This window comes from Pteropus alecto, unplaced genomic scaffold, assembly GCF_000325575.1.
Source record: "Pteropus alecto unplaced genomic scaffold, ASM32557v1 scaffold145, whole genome shotgun sequence".
Classification (NCBI taxonomy): Eukaryota; Metazoa; Chordata; class Mammalia; order Chiroptera; family Pteropodidae; genus Pteropus; species Pteropus alecto.
In genome coordinates this window covers 457,416-476,303 of record NW_006436285.1, presented here as the reverse complement: position 1 = coordinate 476,303, position 18,888 = coordinate 457,416, and the positions used below count along the sequence as shown (strand labels likewise).

At 40.6% G+C, this 18,888-nt stretch overlaps 1 protein-coding gene and 2 pseudogenes across 1 annotated transcript in view; 2 read left to right on the top strand and 1 right to left on the bottom strand.

The window, feature by feature from the left end:
- RBMX2 (RNA binding motif protein X-linked 2) overlaps nucleotides 1-10,834 on the bottom strand; it is a 16,918-nt gene extending 6,084 nt beyond the window's left edge. Inside the window, exons 1-3 of the mRNA XM_006912507.3 lie at nucleotides 10,772-10,834; nucleotides 10,464-10,579; nucleotides 8,891-8,942 (exon numbers count right to left, since the gene is read on the bottom strand). Of these exons, the coding sequence (XP_006912569.2) occupies nucleotides 8,891-8,942; nucleotides 10,464-10,579; nucleotides 10,772-10,776 (173 nt within the window). The 5' untranslated portion in view covers nucleotides 10,777-10,834. The remainder of the gene's footprint in view (nucleotides 1-8,890; nucleotides 8,943-10,463; nucleotides 10,580-10,771) is intronic.
- Nucleotides 10,835-15,542: 4,708 nt separating this feature from the next.
- LOC102891695 lies at nucleotides 15,543-16,432 on the top strand (annotated as a pseudogene).
- Nucleotides 16,433-18,095: 1,663 nt separating this feature from the next.
- Nucleotides 18,096-18,213, top strand: LOC112480264 (annotated as a pseudogene).
- The last annotated feature ends 675 nt before the right edge of the window (nucleotides 18,214-18,888 follow it).

The following is an 18,888-nucleotide window of genomic DNA, read 5'->3' as shown; positions in this document are numbered from 1 at the left end:
GTCGTCCTATTTTGGCTGCCTTTCTGTGTCTGTTTCTATGTACTAAGCAATGCTTCTAAGTCTTCCGGTTTTATTAGCATCCTGAAAAGAGTTCAGCTGCAGGCCAAGTTTAGCCCCAGCCTGTGTCCCTCTGGGCCACCTGTTAAGATTCAGCAAGCAATTCTCAGATGCTGTGCTTACAGTTGCCTCAAGAAGCCATGCCAGAAACCGAGATTAGCTGCCACTAGTGTGAGTCTTGCAGCTGCTCAGCAAGGGTCACAGGACTGGCCAAAGACACAACTGGATGTGCTTGAGTAGGGCTGCGAGGTAGGGGAGGTGGAGATTCAGGGAATCCTCTGGACGGAGCGACCTCTGTTATCCAATCTGATGACATCTCAGCTATGGCAATACTGCGTTCACAAACTGGGAGTGGGGAGGACTCAACAGAGGAACGATGGATACCACAGCACTGTTGCCCAGGAGAAAGCCTTGCCTCCGGTCCTCACTCTGATAATTCAGTGTCCCCCCTGTAAGACCCTAGTACCCACTGAGCAGTCTGCCCAGCACTTGTGCTCACAGCAAGCAAGTCCCTCACCACAAAAGTCTGCTCATGAACACAACCCTTTAAGAGGCGTCTGCAGCTGCCATAGCTTCTGTCTCACTCAGCTGCGTGGACCGGGCAACTTCATGTCTGTACTCACACCTACCATTGCAGGGTGATTTCTTATTTCTATCCCAAGTTGTAGGGCTTCTGTTCATCTAGATCCCAGGCGACTCTACTTGCTGTTTGCTCCATATTTCTGTCACAACTTTGATGTAGTCATAACAGGAGAGAAACAAAGCCTGTATCATCTAAACCATTTTGCCCAGTCTCTGGTAGCTATATTTTAATTAAATTCTTTAAAAAAAAAATAGAGTGAGTTTGGAGAAATATCGCAGAGTGAAGAGACATCCCAGATTTCTCCCCTTGAAACAACAATAAGCCGAACATCTAAAACTCAACAAAAAACACCCAAACAGCACACCGGCACGTCTGAGCATGGGATCTTTGCATAAGAGCTACCACAGGTGAAAACCCCAGGTTTCAGGTGCTGGGCTGGGAGAAATAAAGAAGCTGCCTCTTGCAGCCACTGGAGCTCCCTGTAGGAGCGGGGGGAGGGGAGAAGGTGCGACCAGTTTCCTGAACAGCCTTGCCTGAAAGAGCTGTGACCTCCATGCAGCCGACGACAGGGCCCAGTCATCAAGGCAGAAAGTGAGAAGAGGAATGGCAGAGAAACAACAGTTGATTTTATCCAGCCATGGTTGCAAAACCGAGGATGAGCCGCAGCACCCATACCCCAACCCAGAGGGCCCCTCCCCCATATCCTCCGAGACCGGACACCATGGAACCCCAGGGGAATCTGAACAAACACTACCAAAACTATCGTTAACACTGACAGGGTCTGAGACTGTGAGTACAAAGCATGATTAAACATCTATAAGAAAAGAAAGGCATTATTAAGGCTTTATATATAGCAGGGATCCAAGAGGCTTAGATGCCACCTATCGGAAACCAAAGGAAAAAGGCCTTTTTTACAACAGGCTAAAGAGAGACCTTAATATAATAAATCTTATTTCTAAAAAAAAAAGCAGAATACACTTCTATTATTGTCCAGGTGGAGAAACAGTCCTTTAAACACCATGAACAATGAAGGTGACAAGGCATCTCAAAAAGAGAAAAATCTCCAGAAAATAAACTTACAGACATAGAAATATGTGACTTAAATGACAGAGAATTCAGAAATAGTACTTCTGAAAAACTCAATGAGATCAGAAACAAGTCGTATCAACAATTTCAGGAATTGAAAAAGCAACTAGATGAGCGGAATGAGTTCTTTAGCAAGAGGATTGAAACCCTCAAAAATAACAATAGAAGTTCTAGAGATGAAAAACATACTAAAAGAGATGAAAAAAGAAATAGCAAGCTTGGGAAATAGAGTCGACCAAATGGAGGAAAGGATCAGTGATATCGAAGACAGATCTAGAAATAAATGAGAAAGAAGAAGAGAGAACTTGAAAGATGAAAAATAATGAAAGAGAAATACAAGAATCAGCTGGTACCATCAGGAAAGGAAACATAAGAATAATAGGCATTCACGAAGGGGAAGAAAACGAGCCGGGATTAGAAAGCATTTTGAGACAAATAGTTGACAAGAATTTCTCAAATCTATGGTATGAGCTAGAGCTTGCAGTTCAAGAGATCAACAGAACATGCAATTATCACAACCCAAAAAGGTCTTCGCCAAGACACAATGTATTAAAATTATCAAAAATCAATGACAAAAAAGAATTCTCAGGGCAGCCAGGGAAAAGAAAACGGTACCTTATAAAGGAAAACCCATTAAATTACAGTCGGACGTCTCAGCACAAACTATACAAGCCAGAAAGGAGTGGAATCAAATATTCAAAGTATTAAATGAAAGAAAGTATCAGCCAAGAATAAAGAATCCAGCAAAGCCCTCCTTTAGGTATGAAAGAGAAATAAAGACCTTTCCAGACTTACAAAATTTGAGAGAATTTTCTACTACTAGACCTACATTACAGGAAATACTAAAAGGGGCCAGCTCACTTAAAACAAAATGACAAAAAAATAATACAGAACTATGAGTAAAATGACTGGCAGGCAGATAGAAGCAGAGGAGTGCAACCCTTACTATGGAAAATGGATATCCGTATATATAACTATCCTTTACATATTCATAATGGTAACCACACGCCAAAGACTCAGAACTGAAGTATATAACATAAAACAAAAAGGACCAGAGGGAAAACCCATTAAACTCAACAAAAATACAAAAACAGACACATAAGGACAAGGAAGCAATGGAAACATCGAGGTACCAGAAAGCAAAAGATAAAATGGTTATAGGAAAACCTCATATTTCAATAATCACCCTAAATGTAAACGGACCAAAATTACCAATAAAAAGGCACAGAGTTGCAGATTGGATCAAAAAGCAAAACCCAACCATATGCTGCCTCCAGGACACACATCTCAGTTCCAAAGACAGAAACAGATTCAAAGTGAAAGGGTAGAAAATGATATTTCAAGCAAATGGCATTCACAAAAAAGCAGGAGTAGTGGTACTAATATTGGACGAAACAGACTTCAAAATAAAAAGGTAAAGAACGATATTGAGGGACACTTCATAATGATATCAGGAATCATACACCAAGAAGACATAACATGTATTTGTATCTAATATCCAATCAGGGAGCCCCAAAATATGTAAAGCAATTACTAACAGAACTAAAGGGAGAAACAGGCCAAAACACTATAGTAGTAGAGGAGCTAAACACTCCATTGTCAGACATGGACAGATCATCCAAACAGAAAATCAATAAAGAAATACCATCCATAAATGACATATTAGAAAACCTGGACTAATTGACATTCACAGAGCCTTTCATCCCAAAACAGCTGGTTATTTCTTCTCTAGTGCACATGGAACATTCTCAAGGATCGACCACATACTGGGACACAGAGATAGCCTCAACAAATATATGAGGGTTGAAATCATACCAACCATATTCTCTGATCATAATGCTTTGAAACTACAGATCAACTGTAAAAAGAATGCTGGAAGAACCAAAAATACATAAAGATTAAACAACATGCTACTGAAGAATGACTGGGTAAGAGAAGAAATAAAAAGAGAGATCAAGCGATACATGGAAACAAATGAAAATGACAGTGCAACATATCAAAACTTTGGAACACAGCAAAAGCAGTAATAAGAGGAAAGTTCACAAAATTACAGGCCTATCTCAGAAAATAAGAACAAACCCAAATAAACAACCTAACGCTTCATCTTAAAAAAATAGAAAAGGAAGAACAAATGAAGCCTAAAATCAGCAGAAGTAAAGAAATAATCAAAATTAGAGCAGAATTAAATGAAGTTAAAAACAACAACAACAAAAAAAAAAAAACAGAAAAATTAAATGTCACAAAGAGCTGGCTCTTTGAAAAGGATAATAAAATTGACAAACCCCTGGAAAGACTAAGAAACAAAAAAGGACACAAATAAACAAAAATAGGGTTGAAAGAAGAAAAAATACAACAGACACTGCAGAAATACAAAGGATCATACAAGAATGCTATGAAAAAGTATATAACACAAAATTTAATAACCTAGAAGAAATGGACCAATACTTAGAGATATACAACCTTCCTAGACTGAATCAAGAACTGGAAAATCTAAATAGACCAATCAGCAGTATGGAAATTGAAACAATCATCAAAAACCTACCAAAAAGTAAAATTCCAGGACCAGATGGCTTGACCAGTGAATTCTACTAACATTCAAAGAAGATTTAATACCTATTCTCCACAAACTCTAACAAAAAATCGAAGAGGAGACAATAGTTCCTAACTCATTTTCATAGGCCAATATTACCCTAATACCAAAACCTGGTAAAGACAACACATAAAAAGAAAACTATTGACCGAGATCTCTAATGAACACAGATGCAAAAATCCTAAATAAGATACTAGTGAACCAAATCCGCCAACATATTAAAAAGATTATACACCATGAACAAGTGAGCTTCATTCCAGGGGCACAGGGATGGTTCAATATACAAAAATCGATTACTGTGATACACCACATAAACAAATTAAAAAATAAGAATCATATCAAACGATGCAGAGAAAGTCTTTGATAAGATAGAACATTCATTTATGATCGAAACAGTTAACAAAATCGATATAGAAAGAAAGCACCTTGACATAATAAAGGCAATACATGACAAACCCTCAGCCAACATTATACTTAATAGTGAAAAGCTAAAAACCTTCCCTGTAAGACTAGGAACAAGACAAGGCTGTCCACTAACAACACTGTTATTCAGTATAACATTGGAGGTCCTAGTGAGTGCAGTCAGTCAAGAGAAAGATATAAAATGCATCCAAATAGGTAACGAAGAAGTCAAACTTTCACTATTTGCATATGACATGATTCTCTATATAGAAAACCCTAAAGACTCCATAAGAACACTACTAGAAACAGTAAGCAAATACAGTAAAGTTTCTGGATACAAAATCAATGTTCAAAAATCCATAGCATAAAAAAAAAATCCATAGCATTCCTATACTCTAATAATTAAGTGTCAGAGAAAGAAATAGAAAAAATAATTCCTTTTGTAATTATAACAAAAAGAATAAAATACCTAGGAATAAAGCTAACAAAACATGTGAAGAACCTGTATAATAAAAACTATAAGACTCTATTAAAGGAAGTTGAAGAAGATACAAAGAAATGGAAAGATATTCCGTGTTCTTGGATTGGAAAAATCAACATAGTTTAAATGAATTTATTACCTAAAGCATTATACAGATTTAATGCAATCCTCATCAAAATCCCATAAGCTTTTTTTACAGAAATAAAACAAAAAATTAAGAGATTTTTATGAAAGCACAAAAGACTTTGAATTGCCAAAGCCATCCTGAGAAAAAAGAACAAGTTTAGAGGCATCACTCTACCCAACTTCAAATTATACTACGAAGTGACAATAATCAAAATGACATGGTATTGACAGAAAAACAGACATACGGACCAGCGGAACAGAATCTAGAGTCCAGAAGTAAACCCACATTTATATGGGCAAATAATTTTCAGCAAAAAAGCCAAAAATATACAGTGGAGAAAGGAAAGCCTCTTCAATAAATGGTGCTGGGAAAACTGGAAAGCCACCTGCAAAAGAATGAAACTAGACTATTGTCTTTCACCACACACCAAAATTAACTCAAAATGGATTAAGGATCTGAATATAAGACCTGAAACAATACATTGCATAGAAGAAAACATAGGAACTAAACTTATGGACTTAAAGAGGATTTTATGAATTTGACCTCAAAGGCAAGGGAAGTAAAGGCAAAAATAAATGAATGGGACTACATCAAACTAAAATCTTCTCCTCAGCAAAAGAAACCATCAACGAGTTAAAGAGACAACCATCAGAATGGGAAAATGTATTTGACGAGCAATGCCTCTGATAAGGGTCTAATATCCAAAACATACAAAGAACTCATACAACTCAATAACAGCAAAAAAGCAAACAATCCAATTAAAAAATGGGCAGAGGACCTGAACAGACACTTCTCCCAAGGAGATATACAAATAGTCAACAAACATACTAAAGGATGCTCCACATCACTAGCTAGTAGGCAAATGCAAATCCAAACCACAATGAGAAACCATCTCACACCTGTTAGAATAACTGTTATCAACAGGACAAGTAATAATAAATGTTGGAGAAGATGTGGAGAAACAGGAACCCTTATACACTGCTGGTGGAACTGCAACTGCAAATTGGTACAGCCACTATGGAAAACAGTATGGACTTTCCTCCAAAAACTAAAACTTGATCTACCATATGAACCAGCAATCCCTCTACTGGGTATTTACCCCAAAGACTTGAAAACCCATACCTGAAAAAATATTTGCACACCGATGTTCATAGCAACATTATTCACAGTGGCCAGGACATAGAAGCAATTGAAGTGTCCTATGATAGATTATTGGCTAAAGAAGCTGTGGTGCATATATACAATGGAATATTACTCAGCCATAAGAAGAGATGAAATACTGCCATTTGCGACAACATGGATGGACCTCGAGATAATCATGCTAAGTGAAATAAGCCAGACGGAAAAAGTTCAAAACCACAAGATATCACCTATATGTGGGATAGAAACCTAAAAGCAACAAATGAACATGACAAACAAACAGACTCACGGACATGGACAATAAACTAGTGGTTACCAGAGGATGGAGCGGGGAGGGTGGTGGGAAGTAGATTGGGTAAAAACTGTCAAATACGTGGTGATAAAGAAATCTAACTATGAGTGATGAACACACAATGCAATATATATACACTTTATTATTAAATTGTACACTTGAAACTTACTGGATTTCGTTAACCAATGTCACCATAATAAAAAATATATAATAATTTTTTAAAAAACAAAATTAAAAAAAGAAATAATGATTACCATGTAGTATAACATATCAAATAAAAAAAAGTCCATAGTAATGCAATACATGGCAAAGTGTTATAACAAAGTGTTAATATCCTTACTACATGAGGGCTCTTGTAAAATCAATAAGAAAATGAGGAACACACCGATAGAAAAAAATAGGCAAGGGTAGACAATTGACAATGAAAAAGAAATAATAATGGCCTATAAATCTATGAAAAGATGTTTCACTTCATTGATGATGAAATAAATGCAATGTAAAATAATAATGAGAAGCATGGGCAAATATTTTTTAACATAACCACTGCCAATTAGGATTCAGAAAAATGTGCACTCCAATGAGAGCTGAAATTGATACAACCTTTTCAGAGAGTAATTTGGCAATAAAACATCTTTAAAATGCTAACATATTGATCCAGTAATTTTACCAAGGAAACCATCAAGAATGCATACAAAGATGTAGAGATTGCAATGTACATTGCAGTCTAATTTGTAACAGCAAAATACTGGAAATAATGCCCAACATTTTTATGATAAAGAAATACACAAAATTGTTAGTTTCTCCTTTAAGTACATTCTATTTTCTTTTTTATATCTTTTTTCGCCAAATATTCTATAATAACTATACAGTACTTTGATAATCAGAAAATAAAAGCCAATTATCAGTAGCTTCATGTAGAGCAATATGGGTAGCCATAATAGAGAATTAGAATAAACACACATACCAGCTGATCATCACTCAATGCTAATTAAGACAAAAACAGCTCCTAGATGTAAGGCTGGATCAGGCAGAGTACCTTGTAGGGGTGAAAATTATAAGCTGCACCTGCTGTGAACTTCTGGAAGCCCAAAAGTTGGAGGATGCAGCCTCTGTCCCTGCCAGGGCCCTCTGACTGTGTGGGCTACCCAGGCCCTCTACTATGGCCCTCTCTTATGCATTGCCCAATTTCTTTCCCATAGCCTTCTGCCCTATATGCTGGCCAACCACTCTGCCAGGGCCCTCTGCCTATGGGATGATCCCAACCACCCCCTGCCATGGCATTGCCTCTGCCAAGGTGTGCTGTTTTACTTGCTAAAGCCCGATTCCCATGGTCCTCTGCCTATACATGCTGTCCAACTTTTCTGCAACAGTCCTCTGCCCCTGAGGGCTACACAACCCAGAAGCCATGGCCCTCTGCTCCTGTGGTGCTGCCAAAGTCCTCTGGCCCTATGGAATGTCTAATCACTCTGTGTAGCTCTCTGGTTGTGCCCAGCCCCTCTCCCACCAGCTGCCACTACCACTGTGAGCTGCCAAAACCCTCTCCCACCCAGTGCTGCTACTATCATCTTATAGAATGAAAAATATAAAGTTCTCCTATTCATCCTTGTTCCTCATCAGCCTGTGAGTCTCACCATCTGAGTAAAGAGATTGGCTCTGCTCATCAACCTTATACTATCTAGAAGCAAAAAAAGCAAACTACTGCCTAAACCTTTTACTTTTTTCACCAGTTCCTCTGTGCTTTGCCCTAAGTCTATAAGGCGACAGAAGTGTGGGCCCAGAAGGGTCCTATGAGTTATCCCTAGTTTCTGGAGCCTGAGGAGATAGGCCAATATAGGTCTTCCTGGGAGTTCCAGTCTGTTCCAGAATAGGCCCACACTGAACAAGACCCAGTGAAAAAGCAGTAAAAATAGACCAGAATGCCCAAGACAGCCTCTTAAATCATCCAAATTCTTGGATTTTTCACATTGGGAGAGTTCTAGAACCATGACCTAGACTAGAACAGGAGCTCCAGCTCTCCTCATGAAGGCAGGCCAGTCAGCCTAAAATAAAATGGCTTTTGTGATGCCACAAAATGCATTACGGAAGCAAACTACTCTGATGACCCAGAAGGCAGGAAATGAAAGAGGACTTACTGTGAGAACACACAAATGATGTCCCCTTCAGTCAGTTCATAAGGAAGCCCACCTAGAAGAAAATATCACATTTCAGTTCAACAAACATTTACCAACTGTCTATTAAATGCCAGGCACTGGAAGGTGCAAAGAGTAAGCCACGGGGCCCGCCCTCAGAGAACTCACACACAGCCTGATGCAGTGATAGAAGTATATATACAGTAAAGCAATAGTACAGTAAAAAGAGTACTAACTGTGAGTGGAAAGGTCGAGGTCACCACTAACCACACTAATCCCCCTCCTATCTAAACTCTTATGGACAAAGCAGATCATTTTCAGCACAAAACTTTGCTTCCACAAACATATTTTCAACTCATCTGCTCTTTACTCACAAATTTACAGCTAAGATCCAAAATCACTTTAAATATGCAAATATTAACCCCGCCTCACACAGACTAAGGACAATAAAGACAACTGTTAAGCATTTATTGGAAATAAATTCCCCTGAAAATGTTTCCTTCCTCATCTGTAAAATGGGGTATTATTACTTACCTCACAGAATTGTTATAAGAATTAAATAAAATGACAATATAAAGTGCTCAGCACCATGTCTGGTGCAATAGCCTCTTTGAACTAATTGTCAAATTACTGGATGTATCACAGTGAATATAGAGATAGTAATATGGCCATGGACAGAAGGCAGCAGCTAATCAGATGAGAAAAAATGAATTCTGAAGGAAGGAGATTGGGCTGGGGAGGAATTAGCAGTAATATGGGATAGTGGCTAAGACCATGAGTTCTAGAATCCCATAGTTCTGGCTGTTCCACTTACAAGCTATGTGACCTTAATAAGTTCATTAACTTCTCAGTGCCTCAGTTTTCTCAGCTGCGTAATGGGGGTCAGGGGAATGATGATAATGGTCTGAGACAGAGAAAGACAAATACTATATAATTTCGCTTATATGTGGCATCTAAAAAACAAAATAAATGGACAAACAAAACAGAAACTAACTCATAGATACAGAGAACATTTTGATGGTTGCCACATGAGAGGGGGTTAAGGGGATGAGTGAAAAAGGGGAAGGGATTAAGGCGTATAAATTGCCGGTTATAAAAACAGTCACATGGATGTAAAGTACAGCACAGGGAATATAGTTAACGATATTGTAATAACTATGTACGGTGTCACATGGGTACTAGACTTACCCAGGTGTCCTCTTCCTAAGTTATATGAATGCCTAATCACTATGTTGTGCACCTTAAACTCATATATTGTATGTCAACTGTGATTGAAAGAAAAAGCACTTTTAATTATAAAATAATAATAATGGTCTGAGAAACAAAGTAGCAAGACTCTTAGTACAGTGAATGGCAGACAGTAACTACCAGAACACTGATGTGGCAGAGAGAGCAAACTAGACATCGGTGAGAAAAGAAATATGGAAAACAGATTTATGGGCAGACAGCAGAAAGAATCAAAAGTGGGTGATGAATGCTGGGAAGAATGAGGGGTGGAAGCGCTGAAATGTTAAGAAGCAGGCCAGGAGAGAAAGAGCACAGCGGGAGAAGGACGGAAGAAAGACGTGGACCTCACCCAGGAAGATCCAGGCGCTGTCTTTGTACTCAGAGTGCCAGGACACCTTATCCGCTACCCCAAGCTGGACCTCACGCTCATTCAGCTCATTGATCAGCTTCACTTTAGTTAAAGGGCTGCACAGAGGACGGAAAAGCGGTTAAGTGAGGCCTGGTCTCGCGTAAGGGAGATCAAAACTAGGGGACTAGTTTTCTAGTCTCCGAGCCGCCCCTCAGCGTGGTAAGCGCTCTACCACCCCAGCCCTAGTGGGTCATCCCTGAGGTCCGCCTTCAACCCCCCCACTCCCGGGAAAGAAGCTGAGGCCTTACTTCATCCCTGCGAGTTTGCGCTCAGCACCGAGGGATCGACTTCCGGGCGAGGCTGCACTGCGCATGCGCGTCCCCGGGGTCGCGCGCCCATTGGCTTCCGCGGAGCTCAGGCTGTGCGGGCGCACAATGTCTACGCACTAGCTCCGGTGGCGGCTTTATTCTTTAGTATGGTTGTCTCTTACGGAGAATTTTCTCTGGTACCTTTGCTTCCACTCTGTGGAATGGGGCAACGGTGCGAGCCTGGTCTACTACAAGACCCCCAGCTCCTAGACGACGCCTGGCATTGATTGGGTTAGCTATAAATGTTTGCTAAATGAAGACCGAAACGGGGGCCTGATATGGCGACTTAAGTCTCAGCCTTCTCTCCGAGTGCAGATACTCACTCGGACTTTCACTCCCAGCCACTCGCTCACGCACACACCCATCAAAGCATCCGTGTTCAGGACCTACAGCAGAAAAGTGAAGAACATGTGTGAGAGGGTAAATCTTTTTTTTTCCCCTCAAATTTGAATGCATAGACAACTGAACATTCGGCCTCTATAGATATGAGTACCCAGATTTGTGTGAGAGCTTCTACACTCACCCTTTTCCATAGCTTCCCTCCTACCTAAGCAAGAGGCAGTAATTAATATTGTTAAATTAATACCTAGCAATTGAGCAGATCATGCTAGGTTATGTGCTAAGCAATTTGCATGTATTGCCCCTGCACCCTCACAACAAACCAGTAAAGTCTATAATTATCATCCCCATTTTATAGAGGAAGAAACTGAGATTCAAAGGAGTTAATTAGCTTGAAAGGTACTCTGCCTCTACGCAACAGATCTGGTTGATTTGATCAGTCCTTACCGAGCATCTATATTTGTCCTGTACAGCAAGTCTGTAGACAGGAGTGTAAGGTTGGGTTCTCTGCCCTCGAGGAGCTAATATCCTCGAGGAGACAAGACATAGTTGCTTGATAGATATCACTCCGGAAATAATCAGGAACCCGTAGAAGAAATGGTGGCATATAATGTATGATTTAAGTCATTTTGAAGATTTGAATCCATCTTGCATGTGTCCACATCATGACCTAGTCTCAGCCCATGCATGGTCTAAAAGTGAAGGTCCAGAGCTTTGTAGTTCTCTGTGTAGGCTTAGCTTTAGGCCCTTTTATAAATGACAATGGTGATGATGACAACTGCACCTTCAAGGGCTCATCATGTACCCAATGTCCTGCCAAGAAGCAGAACAGAGGCTGCTGCTCACCAATGACAGTTTCTCTTCATTCATTCTCTGCCCTTCCCCTACTCTAACCCAGCTATTCATTAACTTTGTAGAATTATCTTGGCAATGAAAACTAAACAGTGACAGATTGCATATGGATTTTATCTATTCCTAGGAATCTTAGGTTGCTTAGTTGTAGGATAGAAGTAGCCACTGCAAAGTGGTAAACTAACATGCAGCATCATCTGGTTGGATTTTTCAGGCCATCGTGAAATGACAGAATTGAGGCTACACCTGGGCTTTGATCATCAGAGTTCAAAAGGAAGCTGAAGCAAAAGAGGAGAGTAAGACCAATCAAAAGGAAGGACAATTTAGGTTGAGGAGAATATAATAAGACTACTATTGTGCAGCTGGTGGGTTCAACAGAGATTTTCTGAAGCTAGGAGAGCTGAAAACTATCCCAATTTGGGACATCTCAATGGATGTGCTTGCAATTGTTAGAAATTGGTAGGTAAGATGAGGCCTAGAGACTTACATAAGGCTGAGTGGAAAGGAGGTGGGAATCCAGAAGACCCCTTGAACTTAACGTCTGAGAGCAGGACTAGGGTTTGCCATCTAAGGTGACTATTAGTGATCACCAATAACATTCATTTAGTACCTACTGGATGCAGGGCTCAGTTCCGTGTTCTGCATGCAATGTTAAGGAAGCCAAAGGCAATCCCCATATTCAGGGAAAGGCTGAACAACATGTCTAACCAAATCCATCTCTCCACTTCCCACTACCACACCACATTCAAAAACAGCTTTCCTTCCTGACTTCCCTATTTCAGCAATGTTATCACCATTTTTCCCAGCTTCCCTGGTTCAAAAACAGGGGTGTCATATTTCAGTCTTCGCTATTATTCACCTAAAGATATCTATCCAACCCCAAGCCCTAATAATTGTTCTACTGCAGTGTCTATAAAATGCATCTCTTCTAGTCATAGTTCAGTTCTGAGACATTATTGCATGCCTCCTAGCTCTTTCAGTACTCTTATAACTGCCCCAACCTCTATTATAGAGCCTTTCCTCCCACCGATCCCCAACATGAAGCCTTAACTTCAGCCAGGCTCCATTTCTACTCATTCCCTCGAGGACCTCTTTCATTATTCAACCTGGACACCTCTGCTAAGGGAGCCTAATACCCCTGGGCCACTCTCCTCACTCTGAATGAAACCTGCCCAAGCTCCAAACTTCCATCAAGGCATCTCTCGTGCAGGAAACCTTTCCTGACCTTGCCAGCCCACAGTGATGGTTCCCACTTCAGAACTCTGCAGCACATCACAACTCTTTTATATTCTTCCCCCAAGAAAGACTGTGAGATCTTAGAAGGTAAAGGCTCTTCATTTTTAAGCCCTCAGCACCTCAGACCTCCAACATTTTCCTGCACACATAGCAAGTAACCAATACATTTATTGGTGAATGAAATTGAAAATACACAGTTATGGTTACCTTTAGGGAAACAGATGCATATAGGGGGAAGAGACTTTTATTTCTCTCTTTTTTTTTCCTTTCTATACTGTTAGAATTTTCTTACCTTTATCCAGATATTACTTACATTTTTATTGCCATGTTATCTTGGCAGAGAGATCATGATCTTTATTCTCTCATTTTTGTCTTTTATTCATTAATTCAATAAATATCTATTGGGCAAATATTATATGCTAGACACTGTTCTATGTGCTGGGGTTATAACAGTAAATAAGGCACACAGAGTTCTTGTCCCCTCGGAATTTACATTCTTGTTGGGGAAGTAGGAAAATAAACACATAAATGTATATTAAATGTTGATAAGGGCTATGAAGGAAAAATAAAGAAGGGTAAAGGGACAGAGAGTGACAGAGTGTTGCTATTTTATAAAGGGTTGTGATCAGTCAAAGTAGCCCTCCCTGATAAAGTGGCATGGAGGCAGAGACCTACAAGAAGATGGGGAGCAAGCTATGGGGGTATCTGAGAGAAGAGTGTTCCAGGCAGAGGGAACAGTAAGTACAAAGATCCTGAGACAGAACTACATTTGAGAAACAACAAGGAGGCCAGAATGGCTGGAGAGGAGCAGACGAGGAGGATAATGACAGGAGATTTTTGTTTATTTAACAAAATCTGAAGTAGTACACATCATGTACCAGACACTGTTCTAGGTACTTCACCACATTAATTCATTTACTTCTCGCAACAACCCTATTCAGTAGATACTATTATCTCTATTTTGTACATGAGGCAACTGAAGTACAGAAAGGTTAATTCCCTTGCCCTAGGTCACATAGCTGGTAAATGATAGAGCCAGGATTTGAAACCAGGTAGTATGGCTCCAAAGTCTGCACCCTTAGTGGGGATGAGGGGAGCAGATCATGCAGGCCATGTGGATTTTACTCAATGTGAGGTGTGAAACCACTGAAGGATTTTAATTTGACTTATGTTTAGCAGGATCACTTTGGCTGCAGACTGGGTGTTGGAGAGAGCGGGCAGGAGGCACCCAGGGTAGTAGCAGAAAGACTAGTTAGAAAGATCTGCAGTAATTCAGGCAAGACATGATGGTGGTTTACCTCAGGGTGATAGCAAAGGAGGTGGTGTTCCATGCTGGTATATTTAAACAATAAGAATACACATGACACCAACATTAAGGCATATCCTGTGTTTTTGAATGCTCAGGTGCTGGGCTAGATGTTGGGGATACTTCAGTGAACAGTGTTGCCAGATTGTTACATATATGAATAAATATAATACAAAGGGATTCATGTCATAATTTATTCGTATCATAAATTGAAGACATACAAGTCTTTTTATTTTTTTACCTTTGAGAAACTAGTCAATAACATATTAGCCAAGGAAATGCTTTTTTACTCATTAATTTTAGTCCACAGACAGGAGAAAAATGCTCAGGGCACTGTATAACCCTGTGTATTGTTTGTCCTTTAACCAGTCATGGGCCCTCTATAGCCCAAGGAATTACGTTCAGAATCACAGGTGCTCATCTTGTAGAAAGCACTAGTGCCCATTTTCAGAAATATACAGTATTTCTTTTACATTTCCAGTCTCAACATAGCTTCTTCTGTATATCTTTAGTTATAGGACTTCTGTATAGACTTCATATGATTCTTAATGATGGTTGTTCTGTAGTTTAGTTGTAATTTTGATGTGGTCATAAGAGAATGCAAGCAAAGCATTTACCTACTCTGTCATCTTGACCAGCAATCTCAAGACACACAAGTCTTGATGTTGGGAGACTAGTTGGCTGTGATGGGCAGGAACAAAGCCAACAGATTTCAGTGGCACACATTGACTAAAGTAGATGTGGGTAATGAGGAAACATCTGAGGATGGTGCTTAGGTTTCTGGTTTGAGAGACTAGTCGGGTAGTGACACTCTTTACCAAAGTAAGAAAGGCAGGGAGGAAGACTGGTGTGGACAAAAACTGATAAATTCAGTTGGAAAATTTTTGAGTCAAAAGTGCCTGAGGAGCCCAGAGCCTCTGAATTCTAGCTGGTTCCTAGCCTAGTCCCGCGGTTGCCAGCCTCCTTTTCCCTTTCAGCATGACAGGTGCTGCTGTGTCCTTTGCCAAGGACTTCCTGGCAGGCAGAGTGGCCACGGCCATCTCCAAGATGGCGTTAGTGCCCATGAAGCTGGTCAATCTGCTGCTGCAGGTGCAGCACACCAGCAAGCAAATCGCTACTGATAAGCAATATAAGGACATTATAGACTGTGTGGTTCATATCCCCAAGGAGCAGGAGCCCTGTTCTTCTGATGTAGTAACTTGGCCAATGTTATCAGATACTTCCCCACCCAGGTTCTCAACTTTGACTTCAAAGATAAATACAATTAGATCTTCCTGGGTGATGCAGGAGAACCCAGTTCCAGTGCTACTTCGCAGGGAATCTGGCATCAGGTGGTGCAGCCGAGGCTACCTCCTTGTGTTTTGTGTATCCTTGATTTTTCTCATACCCATCTAGCAGCTGATGCGGGAAAACTGGAGCTGAAAGGGAATTCAAAGTCCTTGGTGACTGCCTGGTTAAGATTTACAAATCTGATGGAAATAAAGGCCTGTACCAAGGCTTTAATGTGTATGTGCAGGGTATTATCATCTACCAAGCTGCCTACTTCAGTATCTATGACATTGCAAAGGGAATACTTCCAGATTCGAAGAATACTCACATTTTCATCAGCTGGATGATTACACAGTCCATCACGGCAGTGGCTGGGTTAACTTCCTATCCATTTAACACTGTTTGTGTTAAACATGATGATGCAGTCAGGGTGCAAAGGAACTGATATCATGTACACAGGTATGATCAACTACTGGAGGAAGATTACTCATGATGAAGGAGGCAAAGCTTTTCTCAAGGGTGCATGGTCCAATGTTCTCAGAGACATGGGTGGTACTTTTGTGCTTGTCTTGTACGATGAAATCATGAAGTTCTCATAAGTTATTTACTACTCTTTTTCCCCCTATAAACAGGCATGTTGTATTATCTAACATATTTTGAGCATTGTTGACAGATTGTTGACTGTGTATTTATCAGTGGCAACATTTACTGACTGAAAATGATGATCGTGTTAATAATGGGATTCAATTATATTTTTATTTCAGTCACTCCTAATAAACAGTAATTTCGAAGAAATAAAAAATATCAGAAATATTTTTTAAAAAGTGCCTGAAGAGCCAAAAAAGAAGACTGAGGAGAAGGATGACAGATGAAGATGAAGAAGCAGGAGAAAGTAGGATTCAAGAAGAAAGCAAGATGGGGGAGTAGGGAGACTCTGTGCTTGCCTCCTATTGGGACCACATCAGAATTACAACTAAACTACAGAAAAACCATCATTAAGAATTACCTGAAGTCCTACAACTAAGGATGTACAGAAGAAGCCATGTCAAGACTGGTAAGAGGGGCAGAGACACAGAACAGCGATGGTCTGACACCCATGTGTGGCAGTTAAAAATCTAGAGGGATATCTCAGCTGGGGAGGTCCCCCCTAAAGAGTGAGGGATCCCAGCCCAACACTAGGCTCCCTAGTCCAGGGTTCCTGGCTGTGAAAACCAAAAGTTGCTGTGTGAGAGATGGAGGGTGGCTCAAGTCCCAGGCACCCCTCTTAAAGAGTTTGTGTAGGGATTTACTCACTGATGGACTCACTTGCTTGGAGCTCCAGCAACTGGGGCAGCAACTTGCTAGAGGAGGAACTGAATTGCCTGGCATCAGGGTGAAGGCTGGAGGGCCAGCATTCACCAGACAGAAGTGCTGGCAGAGCCTCTGCTCCTTTGTTGAGCCTTCCTCTCACACAGAATGCAGACCTGCGCCATATCTGAGTCTCCATCAATCTAACTAAAAACATTTGCTTTGCCCTGGTGATTCCCTGAGACTCTGCCCTACCCAATTTATGGGCCAATGGGCCAACAAAAGTCACTTCCAGTAGTTTTTCCATATAAATGTTCTATTTTGGCTCATGCCGCAAACTTTCCTAAAAACTCTCAAAGGTTCACAAAACCCAAAAAAGCAGCATCTGACTTTGGAGTGCCCTATACCTCTTGCTTAGCATCCCCAAGCCCAGCACTGCTGGCAGCCATCCCCAGTTCATGGCTTGCCCTCTCCCAGGCACCTCCAAGCTCAGCACAGGTGGTAACTTTTGCAGATAACTTTGTGACTCATGCCAGGGGCCTCAAGGCAGGGCACAGCTGGCGGCTAACTTGGCTTGTGGAGGGGCTTTTCCCAGAAGGCTGTAAGGTCTGAACACCCAATGGCCAGCTTTGGACCATGCTGGAGCACCAACAGATCCTTCTGCAGACAACAAACCAAAAGGGCAAACTCAACAGACACCTGAGCACTGCTAAAGTGAGTCCTGCTCTGTTGAGTCAACCCCTCAAAGGCCAGTCCTCAAAACCAATCATCCAATCCCTCCTGTCTACAAACAGCAACCAAGGCTCAACTAGAATAAGAGGACACACAATCTACACAAGACTCGCACCTGGAGCAACTAGCTCAAGTGATCAGGGAGACTGAGCTACTGGGCTGCACAGGACACCTACTACATAAGGCCACTCTACTAAGACCGGGAGATATAGCAGCCCTACTTAATATGTAAAAACAAATACAATCTATGGCCATGCTACCCTGAACATGCCTGATTTGTCTGATCTCAGAAACTAAGCAGGGTCAGGCCTGGTTTGTACTTGGCTGGGAGACCACCTAGGAAGACCAGGTGCTATAGGCATAAAAAAAAGTGTAAAACAAATACAGGGTTGCAGCCGAAATGGGGAGACAAAGAAACGTGTCCCAAATGAAAAAATAGAATGAAGCTCCATAAAAAGAACTAAACAAAATCCAAACCAGCAATCTACCAGATACCGAGTTCAAAACACTGGTTATAAGGATGCTCAATGAACTTAAGGAAAAGTAGATGAACTCAGTGAAAACTTTAACAAAGAGATATAAAACAAAAAAAGAACCAGTCAGAAATAAAGACTACAATAACAGAAATGAAGAATATATTAGAGGGAATCGACAGTGGATTAGATGAAGCAGAGGATAAAATCAGTGATTTAGGAGATAAGGTAGCAGAAAACACCCAATCGGAACAGCAACTGGAAAAAAAAATTCTTAATGAGGATAATTTAAGGGGCTTCTGGGACAACATCAAGCATACCAACATTTGCATTATAGGGAGAAGAGAGAGAGCAAGGAATTAAAAACCTATTTAAGAAACAATGACAGTAAACCTGGTGAAGGAATCAGAAATACAAGCCCAGAAAATGCAGAGAGTCCCAAACAAGATAAACCCAAACAGACCCACACCAAGATACATCATACTTAAAATGCCAAAGGTTAAAGACTAAGAGAGAATCTTAAAAGCAGCAAGAGAAAAGCCGTTAGTTACCTACAAGGGAGC